At 44.5% G+C, this 18,324-nt stretch overlaps 1 protein-coding gene across 1 annotated transcript in view; it reads right to left on the reverse strand.

The window, feature by feature from the left end:
- The window catches only part of ST8SIA6 (ST8 alpha-N-acetyl-neuraminide alpha-2,8-sialyltransferase 6), a 113,066-nt gene that overhangs the window by 29,787 nt on the left and 64,955 nt on the right, over window positions 1-18,324 (reverse strand). The window contains exons 2-3 of the mRNA XM_066585017.1: window positions 15,610-15,663; window positions 12,047-12,130 (exon numbers count right to left, since the gene is read on the reverse strand). Coding sequence (XP_066441114.1) covers window positions 12,047-12,130; window positions 15,610-15,663 — 138 coding nt within the window. The remainder of the gene's footprint in view (window positions 1-12,046; window positions 12,131-15,609; window positions 15,664-18,324) is intronic.

Consider the following 18,324-nt stretch of genomic DNA (forward strand, 5'->3'; position numbering starts at 1 on the left):
AATCACGGTGACTTAGCGTTCTCTCGTGGCGGAAATCCGCTGCGGGAAAATGCTATGCCCGTGGACAGCCGGACTATATGTGGGCCTATGTCTGTGCAGGGGATTTGGCGCTGTGTATCAGTGAAACAAGGACTGACCGCTGCAAAGAGAGACAAAAAATCAATCAGCACAGAATGTTTGACTTGGGCCTCGGTCACACGAGCGCCGTTTTCGTGCATTAGAGGCGCATGAAAAGAGCGCTTCTATTAGAACCAATGGTTTCCTATAGGGGGGTTCACAGGAAGGAATTTTAGACGCACTAAATAGACAAATCAAAGCTAAGACATGCGTGGCTACAATGCCCGCATCTAAGGTCTGTGGTGCAAGAAAACAGAGGGCCTGAGCCATCTATAATGACTGATACGTGGGAGCCGGAGTCTATGGAAACTCCTGTGCAGGAAAAGATTTCTGCCGACGGAAGTAATTCCCAGCTGCTTACAGCAGGAGTCGGGACATTTAAAAGCTGCTGCCAGAAGCACATTTTACATGTCCCGCTGTAAACTCCTGTTAGTCCCCGCAGGGATGAGGGGACTCCTGGAAGGTCCCCTTAATCCCCACAGGGACTAACAGGAATTTACAGTGGGACATGTAAAATGTGCTTCTGGCAGCAGCTTTTAAATGTCCTGCTGTAAGCAACTGGGAATTCCTCCAGCCCCGCTGCTGGGCAACTCCCCAGCAGCGGGGGGCAGTAGAGGACTGCCTCCTCCTCTCTCCCCAAGGGTTTTCCCTATAGATGGGATAGAGAGGCGGGGGAGGTTACAAAGCTTTCCTCGAGAGCAAGTGAAGAGGGGCAGGGCTAGAGGATCTCTTTTTGCTATGGGGATATCCCTCGGGAATGTCCAGAGCAGGCAGAGACAGAGTGGGGCTGTGGGTTAATCCCCCATAACAGGGAGAAATAGGCCGGAGCTATGGGGAATTAACCCATAGAAGGGAGAGACAGAGTGGAGCTATGAGTTAATCCCCTATAGCAGGGAGAGAGAGAGCAGAGCTATAGGGGATGGGGGCTATGGGGAATACCCCATAGAAGAGAGGGACAGAGTGGGGCTATGGGTTAATCCTCCTTAGCAGGGAGAGAGCGTGGGGATATGGGGGATTAACCCATAGCTCTGCTCTCTCACTCCCTGCAATGGGTTAATCCCCCATAGCTCCGCGCTCTCTCCCTCCCTGCTATAGGGAAATCCTGAAGCCCTGCAGGGCTTCATCTCTCTCTCCTCCAGCAGCTGCCCATTTACATGTTTTTAGCGCAGTGTAGGAGCAATGTTTTCGTGCTTCTATACTGCGCTAAAACAGCCCTCGTGTGAACGAGGCCTTGAAGTGGTTTCACACCGGCACTGGGGAATCTGCTTTCCTGCTGCGTCTAGGGATCAAGAAAAGGGAATTCTCGTAGCTGAATGGTTCCGTCTTTTGAGAGAACCGAACAGCACTGGATGGACCCCATTGACTAGAGGTTCCAACGCAGATGTGAAACCACCCTCAAAAATATGGATATTACATAGTAATACAGTGTGTAAGGGTGAAAAAAGATGTAACTCCACCCAGTTCAGCTTATTATTTCCCCCAGTGTTGGTCCAGAGGGAGGCAAAATATTCCTTTAATGAGGTAGAAGCCAATTATCTTCACTTTAGGGGAAAAAATATTCCTTCCCAACTCCAATCTGCCAATTGGAATAATTCCCAGATCACCGAACCTTCTGAAGTAATCAGTGATATAACATGTAATATTGTTACACTCCAGGAAGGCGTCCAGGCCTCTCTTAAACTCTTTTTTCGAGTTCGCCATCAGCACGTCCTCAGGCAGGGAGTTCCATAGTCTCACTACTCTTACAGTAAAGAACCCCCTTCTACGTCGGTGTAGAAACTTACTTTCCTCTAGACATAGAGGGTGCCCCCTTCTTACAGTCACAGTCCTGGGTATAATAGATGATGGGAGAGATCTCTTTACTGACCCCTGATATATCTATACATAGTTATTAGAGCGCCCCCTTGTTACAGTCCTGGGTATAACAGATGATAGGAGAGATCTCTGTACTGACCCCTGATATATCTATACATAGTTATTAGAGCGCCCCCTTGTTACAGTCCCGGGTATAAACAGATGATGGGGGAGATCTCTGTACTGACCCCTGATATATCTATACATAGCTATTAGACCGCCCCCTTGTTACAGTCCTGGGTATAATAGATGATGGAAGAGATCTCTGTACTGATCCCTGATATATTATACATAGTTATTAGAGCGCCCCCTTGTTACAGCCCTGGGTATAATAGATGATGGGAGTGATCTCTGTACTGACCCCTGATATATTATACATAGTTATTAGAGCGCCCCCTTGTTACAGTCCTGGGTATAATAGATGATGGAAGAGATCTCTGTACTGACCCCTGAAATATCTATGCATAGCTATTAGACCGCCCCCTTGTTAAAGTCCTGGGTATAACAGATGATGGGAGAGATCTCTGTACTGACCCCTGATATATCTTTACATAGTTATTAGAGCGCCCCCTTGTTACAGTCCTGGGTATAACAGATGATGGGAGAGATCTGTTACGGCACTCTGACCCCTGATATATCTATACATAGTTATTAGAGCGCCCCCTTGTTACAGTCCAGGGTATAATAGATGATGGTAGAGATCTCTGTACTGACCCCTGATATATCTATACATAGTTATTAGAGCGCCCCCTTGTTACAGTCCTGGGTATAATAGATGATGGAGAGATCTCTGTATTGACCCCTGATATAGCTATACATAGTTATTAGAGCGCCACCTTGTTACAGTCCTGGGTATAATAGATGATGGTAGAGATCTCTGTACTGACCCCTGATATATCTATACATAGTTATTAGAGCGCCCCCTTGTTACAGTCCTGGGTATAATAGATGATGGAGAGATCTCTGTATTGACCCCTGATATAGCTATACATAGTTATTAGAGCGCCACCTTGTTACAGTCCTGGGTATAATAGATGATGGGAGAGATCTCTGTACTGACTTCTGATATATCTATACAAAGTTATTAGAGCGCCCCCTTATTACAGTCCTGGGTATAATAGATGATGGAGAGATCTCTGTATTGACCCCTGATATAGCTATACATAGTTATTAGAGCGCCCCCTTGTAACAGTCCTGGGTATAAATACATGATGGGAGAGATCTCTGTACTGACCCCTCATATATCTATATATAGTTATTAGAGTGCCCCCTTGTTACAGTCCTGGGTATAATAGATGATGGGAGAGATCTCTGTACTGACCCCTCGTATATCTATATATAGTTATTAGAGTGCCCCCTTGTTACAGTCCTGGGTATAATAGATGATGGGAGAGATCTCTGTACTGACCCCTCGTATATCTATATATAGTTATTAGAGTGCCCCCTTGTTACAGTCCTGGGTATAATAGATGATGGAAGAGATCTCTGTACTGATCCCTGATATATTATACATAGTTATTAGAGCGCCCCCTTGTTGCAGTCCTAGGTATAATAGATGATGGGAGAGATCTCTTTACTGACCCCTGATATATCTATACATAGTTATTAGAGCGCCCCCTTGTTACAGTCCTGGGTATAACAGATGATAGGAGAGATCTCTGTACTGACCCCTGATATATCTATACATAGTTATTAGAGCGCCCCCTTGTTTCAGTCCCGGGTATAAACAGATGATGGGGGAGAGCTCTGTACTGACCCCTGATATATCTTTACATAGTTATTAGAGCACCCCCTTGTTACAGTCCTGGGTATAATAGATGATGGGAGAGATCTCTGTACTGATCCCTAATATATTATACATAGTTATTAGAGCGCCCCCTTGTTGCAGTCCTAGGTATAATAGATGATGGGAGAGATCTCTGTACTGACCCCTGATATATCTATACATAGCTATTAGACCGCCCCCTTGTTAAAGTCCTGGGTATAACAGATGATGGGAGAGATCTCTGTACTGACCCCTGATATATCTATACATAGTTATTAGACCGCCCCCTTGTTACAGTCCTGGGTATAATAGATGATGGGAGTGATCTCTGTACTGACCCCTGATATATTATACATAGTTATTAGAGCGCCCCCTTGTTACAGTCCTGGGTATAATAGATGATGGAAGAGATCTCTGTACTGACCCCTGAAATATCTATGCATAGCTATTAGACCGCCCCCTTGTTAAAGTCCTGGGTATAACAGATGATGAGAGAGATCTCTGTACTGACCCCTGATATATCTTTACATAGTTATTAGAGCGCCCCCTTGTTACAGTCCTGGGTATAATAGATGATGGAGAGATCTCTGTATTGACCCCTGATATAGCTATACATAGTTATTAGAGCGCCACCTTGTTACAGTCCTGGGTATAACAGATGATGGGAGAGATCTCTGTACTGATCCCTAATATATTATACATAGTTATTAGAGTGCCCCCTTGTTGCAGTCCTAGGTATAATAGATGATGGGAGAGATCTCTGTACTGACCCCTGATATATCTATACATAGCTATTAGACCGCCCCCTTGTTACAGTCCTGGGTATAATAGATGATGGAAGAGATCTCTGTACTGATCCCTAATATATTATACATAGTTATTAGAGCGCCCCCTTGTTGCAGTCCTAGGTATAATAGATGATGGGAGAGATCTCTGTACTGACCCCTGATATATCTATACATAGCTATTAGACCGCCCCCTTGTTAAAGTCCTGGGTATAACAGATGATGGGAGAGATCTCTGTACTGACCCCTGATATATCTATACATAGTTATTAGAGCGCCCCCTTGTTACAGCCCTGGGTATAATAGATGATGGGAGTGATCTCTGTACTGACCCCTGATATATTATACATAGTTATTAGAGCGCCCCCTTGTTACAGTCCTGGGTATAATAGATGATGGAAGAGATCTCTGTACTGACCCCTGAAATATCTATGCATAGCTATTAGACCGCCCCCTTGTTAAAGTCCTGGGTATAACAGATGATGGGAGAGATCTCTGTACTGACCCCTGATATATCTTTACATAGTTATTAGAGCGCCCCCTTGTTACAGTCCTGGGTATAATAGATGATGGAGAGATCTCTGTATTGACCCCTGATATAGCTATACATAGTTATTAGAGCGCCACCTTGTTACAGTCCTGGGTATAACAGATGATGGGAGAGATCTGTTATGGCACTCTGACCCCTGATATATCTATACATAGTTATTAGAGCGCCCCCTTGTTACAGTCCAGGGTATAATAGATGATGGTAGAGATCTCTGTACTGACCCCTGATATATCTATACATAGTTATTAGAGCGCCCCCTTGTTACAGTCCTGGGTATAATAGATGATGGAGAGATCTCTGTATTGACCCCTGATATATCTATACATAGTTATTAGAGCGCCCCCTTGTTACAGTCCTGGGTATAATAGATGATGGGAGAGATCTCTGTACTGACCCCTGATATATTATACATAGTTATTAGAGTGCCCCCTTGTTACAGTCCTGGGTATAATAGATGATGGGAGAGATCTCTGTACTGACTTCTGATATATCTATACAAAGTTATTAGAGCGCCCCCTTGTTACAGTCCTGGGTATAATAGATGATGGAGAGATCTCTGTATTGACCCCTGATATAGCTATACATAGTTATTAGAGCGCCCCCTTGTAACAGTCCTGGGTATAAATACATGATGGGAGAGATCTCTGTACTGACCCCTCATATATCTATATATAGTTATTAGAGTGCCCCCTTGTTACAGTCCTGGGTATAATAGATGATGGGAGAGATCTCTGTACTGACCCCTCGTATATCTATACATAGTTATTAGAGCGCCCCCTTGTTACAGTCCTGGGTATAATAGATGATGGCAGAGATCTCTGTATTATCTTCTGATATATTCTCGCAACACACAAATACCAGATATGGACAATAAAGGCGCTGATCCCTTTAATGGGGGCTTCCAGCTCTTGGACCTCTCTGATGTCTTGCTGCCTGCGATATGCATTATGTGCTGACCGATGTGTAAGAGCGCCTCATCCATCCCGTTCTAGCTGACGCGCTGACTACGTGCTTCTGCTGCCATCTATTGAGTACGACTTGATGGATTACACCGTAGTGGGCACACGGAATGTTCCAGCAATCAGCGCCCGGTAGCAGCGGGGTGCCCTCTATCTGCCACATGCGGCAATCACTCCAGGCTGATTGGGAAGTACAAGGCTCTTACAATTTCCGCACATATTTCTATGGGGACTCGATAATCCGAAAGGATTGTTTCCTGTATCTACAGCCTGTAGCAGGCAGGTGCCGGGTTATCAGATATTCTGGATTATCAGACAGCGCTACAAATATGGACAAAACTCACTTGCAGGGTAGAAACCCCAAATAAAATGTTACCACAAAACGTTTTCCTATCAGGGCGGATTCCCACGGGCGTCAGCTCCTATACGATGAGACGTATGTGCGCTATGCAGGGACACTGCCACCGCATCAGCGCTTTTTACTTGTACTTTATTGCGCTGCGAGGACCGCTGTTCCTGGTAGCGCCATGTTAGAGTAGGCGGGGCAGCCCATTAGGTAAGCAGGTCAGCTGACTTGGTAAGCCCAGGGGCTCTCGTTTAAACCCACAAAATCACGCAGTGAAATGCGTTATTTCGGGTGGATGGCGGCCTTTCGAGCACGAAAAATAAAGCACGTCGCGTTCCTTTCCCCGCGCCTAAAATGTGCATGAAAAAAAAACACGTGAAGGAACAGATTTAATTCAATGGGTTCGATTTGCGGCTAATGCGCCCGTGTGAGTCCGCCCTGCGGGGAATCACATGGGCAGATGTCTGCGCTGCACCATGCAGATAATAGAACGCATTGATGACAATGGATTCGTTTACACTTCCTTTTTGTGAAAAAAGCGGCATGCTCTACTTTGTGCGCATTTGCGTACCAAAAGTTCCCTTAGAAGTCTATGGAGCTGCACAAATGCGCACGCAACAGGATGCGCAATACGCTGCGGAAAAAGAAAACAACTAGAACTCAGGCTAAATAGCCATTTAAATTGGGGGATGGTCGTGTCCCGTGCGCAAAAAAACATGTGAGCGCAGAAAGTACGATAAACTACACAGATACACGTAAAAACGCATCCGCCCGTGTGAAGGAGCCCGAAGACCGGCTTCACCTACAGGGGGATAATTACTAATATACGGAGGCGCACGGCTTTTCATGTATTTAGCGCATCTCGGCTCCTCTGGCGTCCATTTCTGGCATAACTTACACCAGTTTTTGGTATACATTTTACACTTTTGTGTCAGTCTGGGGCGGCCACACCCACTTCTAAAAAGTGCTGGACAGCAAAAAGTCAAAAATTTTGTGCAATTCCCCACTTTTTTTACGCAAAAAACTGGCATAATAGTTTTTCGGAATGTCCCCACAGAGTGTTCTGGGCGAATGTACATGAGCATATTAATGTACACATAACATGCTTGTGCGAAAGGATTTACATGGGTGAGCGTGATATGAGACCAAGAAGCTCGGACTGATATCACGCTTGAAGACCTGAGGTTTGTGAGAAAAAACTGCAGCACTTTGCGGTACGAAATCCATGTGTGTGAAAATCGCATGTTATTTCAGTAGGGAAAATTAAAAAATCGCATCTACATGCAGTATAAGTCAGGGCCACAGAGGGAAGCACTATTAGTAAGTGGGGCCACAGAGGGAAGCACTATTAGTAAATGGGGCCACAGAGGGAAGCACTATTAGTAAGTGGGGCCACAGAGGGAAGCACTATTAGTAAGTGGGGCCACAGAGTGAAGCACTATTAGTATGTGGGGTCACAGAGGGAAGCACTATTAGTAAGTGGGGTCACAAAGGGAGGCACTATTAGTATGTGGGACCACAGAGGAAAGCACTATTAGTAAGTGGGGTCACAAAGGGAGGCACTATTAGTATGTGGGGTCACAAAGGGAGGCACTATTAGTATGTGGGACCACAGAGGGAAGCACTATTAGTAAGTGGGGCCACAAAGGGAGGCACTATTAGTATGTGGGGCCACAGAGTGAAGCACTATTAGTATGTGGGGCCACAGAGGGAAGCACTATTAGTAAGTGGGGTCACAAAGGGAGGCACTATTAGTATGTGGGGCCACAGATGAAAGCACTATTAGTATGTGGGGCCACAGAGTGAAGCACTATTAGTATGTGGGACCACAGAGGAAAGCACTATTAGTAAGTGGGGTCACAAAGGGAGGCACTATTAGTATGTGGGGTCACAAAGGGAGGCACTATTAGTATGTGGGGCCACAGAGGGAAGCACTATTAGTAAGTGGGGCCACAGATGAAAGCACTATTAGTAAGTGGGGCCACAGAGGGAAGCTCTATTAGTAAGTGGGGCCACAGAGGGAGCATATATAAGACATCACCATAGGCCAGCTGTACAGAAACCAGCAGAAGACCAGCAGACTTGTCACCGCAGTACCAGAAGTGCAGTATTTTTTTACTTTGTGTGACCACCTTTTCTGCACCCCAATTGGCTCAATTTGAATACAAACTCCAGTTCCCTATTACCGGTCTATCAGCTCTCCAGAGGGATGACTGTCGGGAAGTGATCAGATCCATTAAGTGACTTGGGTTGACTTGCAATACCAAACATAGCCCACAGTCAGGGGGCCATAAACCTCTCTTCCAATTCCAGACAACCCCTTTAAGTGGATTAGAAAATATCTCCACCATGTAGAGTGGGAGGCGGTTACTAGGCGGTATACGGCTGCTCGCCAGCGCGCAGCAAGACTCGCCTATTTATAGTAACCGCATATGCATTAATCATAACATAATCAAGTTACTTATAGATCGAGGAAGGAATTCTCGTCTCAATGCGATTTACGGCTCTGCCTGGAGCGCGGAGGGGTGACGGGAGAAGAAGGAAGCCCTGAGAGATGTGAACAAAATCGGAGGCGCAATTAAAACTTTTATTGAGGAAATGGGGCCTGCCGCCGGCGCTGGGAGTGCGGGGGCGGCCAGGAGTGCCAGGGGTTATGTAATAAAGTGATTACAGTGAATCTTCCTGCAGCGGTCACACATCTGTTTGTTCATAATTACATTAGAACTAACGAGTATGTACGACTTTGTAAGTACGGCGACCCTCCAGGCTATTTACAGGGAAACTTTTTATGTTTTTTTGGCATCAGTTTCCTAAGATCCTTTGATCATGAAAAATACGCAAATGTCAAGGCGATCATCGTTAGCACGGTACAAGATGGTTCAGCCTATCATACAGTATTCAGTAGGAAGACACGCTTAGAAGTAGGGAAGAAGGACGGTTCTAGTAACCTTACAAATACTTTTCAGAATTTTTAGCCAATTCAATTATTTACCAGGGACATCTGGATTAGAAAACCCATTTTAGGTACTGTATTAAGAAATACTTAAAGGGACACTACCTTTTCAGACATTTTTTCTTCTACTATCTTATGTTAGTCGCATCATCTCTCTGATATACTTATATTAAAAATGTTGCTGCTTTACCACTGAAAATCATGTTTGAAGTGGCTGCCACTAGGGGTCTCCTTTCCAGCTTTTGTCCAATCCACTCTCAGTTGTTAGGTACAGAGCTTCTGTAGTATATACTATAGAACTACAGATATATTGTATATATCTGTAGTTCTATAGCAATAGGGGGAAATCTATCGTCCCAGGCAGCTCCACTGCATTCACAGGCTGCAGGCTGACAGATCTGCACACACAATGATAACAATCTCTATAGCTTCTGCTTCTCCTGCTGTTACAGTGTGTATGCACACATTACACACGCATTATTGTGGCTTTACTAACCATTCGGCCAGAATATCTCTAAATGCCTGAATTGTCCTGGGAAAGTAGAGGGGTGGGAATTCCGATACTGCCTTCCTGCTGATTGGAACAGAGACAGTGCAATGCAGTATGGGGAGTCAGGGGAAGGAGGTAAAGAACAGTGAACTACTGGCAGAATGCTGGGCTTGCGACATGCCCCTCCCTGAAGTGGGTTGCTCACAGCAAAACAATGGAAAAATGGTGAAGACCACCTGAAAATCAGAATGTGAAACGGTGCAAACAGCAGCAAATGAGCAGGTAAGGATAACCTTGTGTGTTTTAGAAAACTTATTAAAAACTCTGGTATGCTTTAAGGGAAGCCTCGTCTATTAATTAGCCAAAGTGGAGACCTCTCTGTGGTTGGAAGACCTATCATATCTGGACATTTCACAGACAACACATTGATGTTAATGGGCAGCATGTAATACTTTATTTCCCCTGCGGGATTGCTGCAGGGGAATTGAACACTTGCTGCTAGGTCTCTTTACAAATTGAAGGGCAGCGGTACACCCCATGATGAGATTATTTATGATGAGAAGTGATCCAAATCATAACCACTTTGAAACTGTGGAGGCCAAAGATTTTTCATTTTTTTCATCCTTGCCTTACAAGAACCACACATTTTTTATGTAAACATTTTTGTCAGATTGGTTGTATTTTTGCAATTACAACATTTAATGTTTAAAGTAAAATACTGAAAAACTTTAAAAATCTTTAAGTGCGGTGACATGGAAAAAAGAGATTTCAGTACAGCAGCATTACTGTGCGGTAAACAAGACGTTCACTTCACTCTGAGGGTCAATACGATTAAGATGATACAGAATTTTTACAGTTTTTTTTTAACTTTTACTACTTGGAAAAAACGTTTTGAAAAAGAAACATCGCTCTCTGTCATCAACCTTTCAATGTTTTGCTGTAGATGTGTGAGAGCTCACTTTTGCAGGGAGTGTGTGTTTATTTATGGTGTTTACTGCGCCAGATGAATAGTGAGATATTGTAATGGTTTGGACGTTTGCGGACAAGGTCATACAACATTTTTTAATTTGTTTATGTTTTTATATGGGAAAATGTTTTTTTACCTTAATATATTTTGTTAACTTTATTCAGCCATTCTTCTGTTTTTTTTGAGTCCTGCCAGGAGACTTGAACTTGTGATCAGTCATACCATATACTGCAGTACTTAATGTCCTTTCAGGTAGATCCCCAGTGGTAAGCCCAACATATCAGACTTTGACAGTTTGACTATATATTTTATTTTAGACAAAACAAAAAAAGACCAAACAAAACTGATCTTTCAAGTTTTTGCAAACTATGTGTGGAAGAAAAACCATCCACATTTAAAGGAAAAACTGTCATCAGAATACTACGCTTTATACAATCTGTGTTTTTATGATAAATGCTTTTAAGAATTTTCGGTAATTTTTTTTAAATGTTCAATGTCCCAATTTATATATATTAAAAAAAATCCTAAACTCTTGCAGTTCTCACACTGACCACTAGGCCTAATAATAGTCTGATGCTTTCTGTTCTGTAGGGAATACTTCTCAGCAGTCATCTCACTATCATCACAGGCAGAATTACACTGAGAGGTGATATCTATATGTAAATAACAATATATCCAACCTTCACAATAGATGATGTCACAGCCCACCTCCTCACCCTCCCTGCACGGGCCACAGAGCATGCCCACAACACTCTTTCATAAAGATCAATGGGTCAGCTCCTGTCCATTATGCTTATGGCCCATGAGGCTGCTTTAAAGCATTTTTTGCAAATGCTGTTAACTGCAGCTCAACCAAGATGGCCGCTCTTATAGTCATGTACAGACAATAGAATAGGAACATCCACAATCAGAAAATCAAAGCAGATTAGAAAAATCGAAAATGTGCCACTATCTGGTTGTAATTAGTAAAGCTTTTTAGGCAATACATTTCCTTTTAAAAAGTTTCTACATAAACCATATGGATAGCTCCATGCTAATTAGCCTTCCCTAATGAAGGTCCCTCGTCATACAGAGTCATGCAGAGTCCATTCTAGTACATGTAGTGCTGTGACCCAGAGGCCAAAGCAAGGTTCCCGTGACACTTGTGACACTTGTGCCGCTCGCTTCACCCAATCAACTCTATTTTTTGCAGTTCAAAGAATTAAAGTCGAACTTCTGCAAAAGTCCCAAAGCTTTCCTCCCTGCTGAGCCATACTGCACCTCTTCCTCAGGGAGACGGACAGGAGGCGATCCGGAATGTCTCTGCAGAAGACGCCGGCCGTGTAATTATTCTGAGCCGGAATTCTACAAAATGAACAAAAATAAGTAATAAAGATATCATTTGATAACAATGGGAGATTCTCCGGACTTCACTCATCATTAGTCATATGCAAACAATGGCGCCCCTAGTGGCGGAGGCCTTCGAAAGAGAAGCATTAGGGATGACCCCACTGGGCAGACTTTGTACCTCAGATTTTGTTGTGACAGATCTGCAACAAAATTCACATTTTATATTTTAAGCTTTGCTGCAGATTCACAGCGGAGGTCACTCTGATCACCGAAATGGGGGACATCCCTGGCGAAACGCCGCAGAAGAAAGTAGCATGCTGCAGATTAAAAGGTTTCCCAGGCTTCTACTACTGACGATCTCAGGATAGCTCATCGGTAGTTGATCAGCGAGGGTCCACCACTCTGGATCCCCATAGATCAGATAATTACTGGACCAGCTGGGCTGGGAGTGTGAGCCCTTTTACACAGGCCGATCTATATAAATGAGCACCAATGACGATGACGAAGCTCGTTTGCCTAATTCAGCCTCTATGAGGAAAGAACGTTCATGCGAAGATTAGTCGCTATTAGCAGCACATTTCCCGTTGGCTTGTGCTGCCGAGAATGGTAACTTCTTCATTTGCACAAACGTTGCGATCAGCCAATAAACAAGGGTTTGCTCGCTCACCGTTTGATCGAGTGCAGCTTTAAATGGCCCAATGATCAGACATACAAGGGCTCTAACTTACATTTGTGCCCAATTGTTGGCCCAAGTGATAGGGTCTTAAAGCGACCCTCTGGTTTCAGAACAAACTCTCAGGGCTGGAGCGGGTGGGCGCTATATTACCCACGCTTGTTCTTCTCTGCTGTCTGCCCGACTCACAGGTTCTGATCCTGATTTGCAGCCATCCATGATGGCCACTTCAACTTGTGATCTAGCTAATGCACAATGTGCATTGCTCTCTGATTGGCCAGTACTAATCTCCTGTGGCAATCAGAAAGCAAGTATAGTGCATTGGTAGTCCAACACTACCAACACACCACAGGGCTTAGAAAGACTGAAGATTGCATCGACCATCTTGGATGGCCAACAATGGGACCCAAAACCAACGGTTCAGACGAAGAAGTGCAGGTAATGTACCCGCTGTGTACAAAACTGAACTTGGTGATCCACTCACAAGAGATGCTAATAAAAAACACATCTTTACTGAAACGGGGATGGGCAGTAACGGCTGATAACACCTATAGTTTGGCACCGAAACAGTTAACGACCCAAGTACCAAACGCACGTTCCATGAGTGCACTAACAATGTTATTCTTACAGCTCACCGTTGTCTTGTAAAACAAAAGCTGTACTTTTCCGTTCCATTGTGAGTCTCATAAAAGGAGTTTACAAGAGCGCTGCACCCCAGTAAGATCCGCAGAGCTCCATGTAAATATGTGTCACTCCGGAGCCGCTAATAGGAAGCACATTCCTCATGTAGCTCTCTAACCAGATACAAAGTAATGGGAAGGAAGAAAAGTAGCCGGGACATTACTTTCTCTCTCTTTCACCAATTTCCCTAAGCCTCTGCATGAGGGTCTCCCAGAGATGGGGAGGGGGATGATACTCTGAGCCCCAAAAGTAATTGTTATGGTGAAAAGAACCCCAAGTGTCAGTGCTACTTTATCATCATTGGAAAAAGGGAAGAAAAATAACCTAAGGCGACCGTCGAGTTTCGGGACAGGAGGGGAAGGCGGTATATAAGCTGCAGTTCTTCTGCTTTGCCGCCCCTCCGGTCAACTGGTTTTGGGTCTTGTTTTTGGTCGTCTAAAATGGCTCCAACAATTATCCAACATGTAGTTCTCTGATTGGCCAGTGGTGATCACGTGAGCAGCTGTGGCAAACCAGAGAGCAAGTATAGTGCATCAGTACTCTAACCCTACCAATTCAGGGTGGGGATTAGTCTGAAGAGTGCATTGGCCAACTTGGACGTCCGAAAACAGGACCTGGAGCCAGCAGAATCGAAAGGCAGCAGAGAAGAACAACTTCTGGTAATAGATCCCCTCCGGTCCGAAATCAGAAGGTTGTTGTAAAGCCGGGGGTTCAGGTGGGGCATATGCCCTGGATGCAGGGTCCTAAAGGGAGCATCAACAAGCTACTCAATGTTGGAAAAAGTATTATTTACAGCGCCAAGGCAGCAAATGAAATCTGTGCTGGGGGGTGAGGGAAATTCTAGCTTGTGTCATGTAGGGTGTGTTATTGGTGGAGATTGGGTCATTTATTTCACAGCAAAATCCACACCAAATCTCCACCAAATCTGCGTTCCATTCATTTGAATGGGAATCTGCACTTCAGTATTCATGATACAGATTATTTCACCATGGATTTAGAATCCGCGTTGCAGAAAAAGGGAGTGACGTCACTTTATAATGTTGATCTGTGTGGAATCTGCGTCAGAAATTCCGCACGTGGATTTTGCTCATTCACAAGTGTCGAACCCCCATCCAGATCTGCGCAGAATAGCCTTGGAGTTCTGCTGCGGCTTCAGCAGTGGAATCCATGCCGAAAAAACAGCATTGGATTCCACCGTGTGAACATACTGTTAGAAAACCCATTTATTAGGGCATTCAGAGTTAAAGGGATTTTTTGATATAATGAACATCGGTGTGTTTTACTTTGGCTGCAACGTGCCTCTTTACCCACAGGACCGCTGCAGGCAATGGCAGGACCTGAATGCCACAGTAACGGCCTTGACATCTCCATTACTAGCCCATGTGACTTGTATTTGGGACATCACCCCGGTCTGAAAACCTCATGAGCCATTTGATGTGGTGCTGGAGGGCCACAATGGCAGCCAAGCTTCACAGTAAGTAATTCATTAAATGATTGTAAACTGTGAAGCAAAAGAATAAACCATAAAAACCCATTCAAGTGTTTAGTGGCGGTTGCTGGGTGAGGGGTGTGCGCTGCGGTGGGCGCTCAGCATTGCAGGTCCAAGTCAGGAAGAGGGCCGCAGCTAAATAATTGTCAAAATTTGCACCAGGGGTGTGGGTTTTGAAGTGCTTTTTGATACAGAAATGCTGTAGATTTTGCCATAGATGCGCAATATTTCCGCTGCATGTGAACGCACCCTAAAAGACAGACGTCACAAATTAAGAAACTCCATTAATTATCCTGAGCAGATAGCAACTACAAAGAGAGGCTCTGTGCTTGGAGGACCCGGTATGTCGGGGTATTACAGACAGCCCATAGATTTTACTAGGTAGCATGTAATACTTAATTTCCCCTGTGGGGGTGCTGCAGGGAAATGGAACTCTTACTGCCAGGTCCCTCCACAGATTACAACTGATCTCTGGTGGTCCTACCAGGTAGACAATTTGTGAACAGATTATTTTTAGGCGACTTTTGTAATAAAAAGAGTTATAAATAGCAAACAACCCGGTCACGATCTAAACAAGGTTTCAGACCTGATCATCTCGCATTCAGAATGGAAACAGCAGATACGTGGAAAAAGGCTAAAAGGAAGACTTACACGTTGTTGACTTCAGGCTTGATCAGTCCCACTCGGGTTGTTATATTTCCAGGCCTGTGGAGAAGAAGTGAAGATCACATTCAGGTATTGATGTGTTTGGGATGTCAGTGATCATCGCTCGATACATTGTTGCTATTTGCATCACAATGTAAAACACCGGAAGGAAAGACGCTCATTACAGAATGAACGGATCAATACTCTAAACGGCTTGATTTGTTACTATTGTTGTTCATTCACAACACGTTTTAAGATATTATCAAACATTAAACACCAATTAAATCCTCGTCTGGACGTACAACAGCTTGTTTATGGCTGCGTTATGTAACCTAATGGATTAGACGGAGCATTTATATTAAACGGAATTAGAAAGAAGGATCTACTGTGCCTCCTAAAACAGCAACACTTAAAGGGCGTTTCGGTCGGAGGTGCCCTGCCTGGGACGCCCATTTCTCCGGAGCCACAGTGCTTGAGCTAGCGGTATACTGCACAACAGTGCTGTTCATTTCAGAGCTGGTGAAACTGACGAATGAACAGGATGTTTCTGGCCTGAGGAGAAGCCGTGGTGCTCAGGGCCCGTCCACACTGTCTCTGCACCATCCCTTTAACATACAGAGTCCGGAAGTGTGCCCCGGCCTTATTGTGGATCTCCAGATCTGAACTCAGAGCATCATACGCGGGTAGTGGCGTTCTTAGCATCCAAAATAAGTACATCTTTGTATGTACGACATTGGTACAATATATTGAAATTTGGGGCCCCGCATTTAAAGTCTAGCCGTACTTTCAAAAACATTTGACATGTCAGAGGGAGATGTCAAAAGTTTTGATTGCTGGAGGTACAGTTGCTGAGACCCCTGCTGATCACTAGAACAAGCCAGGTTTTATGCATTACTGTCTCTACTTGTTACTTAAAGACGCGTTTATAGACTTTCTATTGATCCCATCTTCAGTTAGTGAGCAGAGACAGATCAGATGACTGCTTCTTCTGAGTCATCCTGGAGATCAGTAGGCATCTCTGCAGCTGGACCCCCAGAGACCAAAACTTTGGACATTGCCCTATGACATGACAGTATAGTTAGGGTAGATTGACACATAGCAGAAATGCTGTGAATGTTCTGCAGTGGAAAACTCGCAATCTGCATTTTCGCATCAAAACCGTGTCAACATCTGCACCATTGCCGGGGATCTTGACTAAGGAACAGCTGAGTATCCGCAGCTGATTTCAGCATCTGGAGCGCTCCCCTCAGCTCAGAATACTTTTTGATGGCATCACCGAGAGCGCAGTGCTGGCAGTGCACCCCGACAGCCACTAGTGAGCGCCACACCACTGGTCAGGTGATGCCACTTCTGGGCTGACAGGGTGCGTTGCCAGCGCTGCACTCTTAGTGCTGGCAGCATGAAGTCTTATAAGCTCAAGATACGCAGTTCTATCCTAGACAATATTTGCACCACTGGTGTGGATTTTGACGTGGCCTTTGATGTGGAAATGCAGATTTTGTGGCAGAATTTTCCACGGCGGAATATCTGCAGCATTTCTATTACATGTGGAAATACCCTTAAAGCCTTCGGCTTATGGAGACGAACGAAGGTTACTGCAATCCATCAGAACCAAAGGCTGGCATTTTTTATTATAGCTGAAATTGAAGGATCAGCCAAGGAATGAACATTCGCTTATTTGTTGGCTGATCATTGGTCCATTTAGCCGGCCTGATTATCAGATGAATGAGTGTTCAGATGAATGCTTGGGACTTTCCATGTAAAGGGATCCTAAACGGTCCCGGCCTATATGCACGGAGCAGTAGTCCAGCATATGCCCTGCCAAGCCATTCATTTCTATAGTGCTGCCATGTAGACGCCAGGCTGATGTAGTATCACGTCACCCAAGCTGAGTTGTATAAACATCATTCTTTGTTTATACTGATATCGGACTAAGTAATAGTTTTGCAATCACCGAGCAAAGTCCTTTAAAGGCTGTATACACATTTGCACTCTTTTTTTTCTATTAATCAATATTTTTTTGGAAATGAAGACTTTTTCTAAATGGATTTCATTAATGATTTGCTTCATTAATTGCTTCATTTCTATGGTTCTATGGTTTCCCAATGAACTGCAACTGGAAGACTGAAATCTTAGCACATTCTGTTAGTCAGAGTGAACTGACAGCTCCTTCCCTGGCCTGCTGCCCTGTTGTGTAGGTCCATTCACTGACTTTGAACTGAGTTATTACTAAGGGCTGTAAGACAGAGCCGGGGGTGGTGGAAGAGATCAGGAGGACAGAAAGCAGAGAAAGCTACTACTACAGAGGGCTGTAATTCATTCTAGGTGAAGTTTCTGCTCAGCAGCGAGGGGGAAAGGGACCAGCAGCTACTCAGAGAGAGGATGAAATAGCTGTGTAGTATTGAGTGGGTGTGGTTATGCTACACAACCTCTGAAAGAGGAGAGGGGAGGCTGAGTTGAGCTTGTGTGCAATCATGAGAAAGACCAGCTGATCAGTGCTGGGATTGCTACCAAGTCAGAAATTTGAGTATAAGGGCGCCCACCCACTGGCATTTGCGATTTTCGTGCGTGAAAAACGCTGCGTTTTCGCGGCGTTTTTCGCGGCGTTTTTTGCCGCGTTTTCGCAGCTTTTCCATTAATTTCCATTGACTTTCATGGGTGCATTAGGAGAAAAATAAGGACACATATGCAACTGACAGTTCCTATGTTAAAAAACGCAAC

The sequence above is a fragment of the Eleutherodactylus coqui genome, chromosome 12 (assembly GCF_035609145.1).
Source record: "Eleutherodactylus coqui strain aEleCoq1 chromosome 12, aEleCoq1.hap1, whole genome shotgun sequence".
Taxonomy (NCBI): Eukaryota; Metazoa; Chordata; class Amphibia; order Anura; family Eleutherodactylidae; genus Eleutherodactylus; species Eleutherodactylus coqui.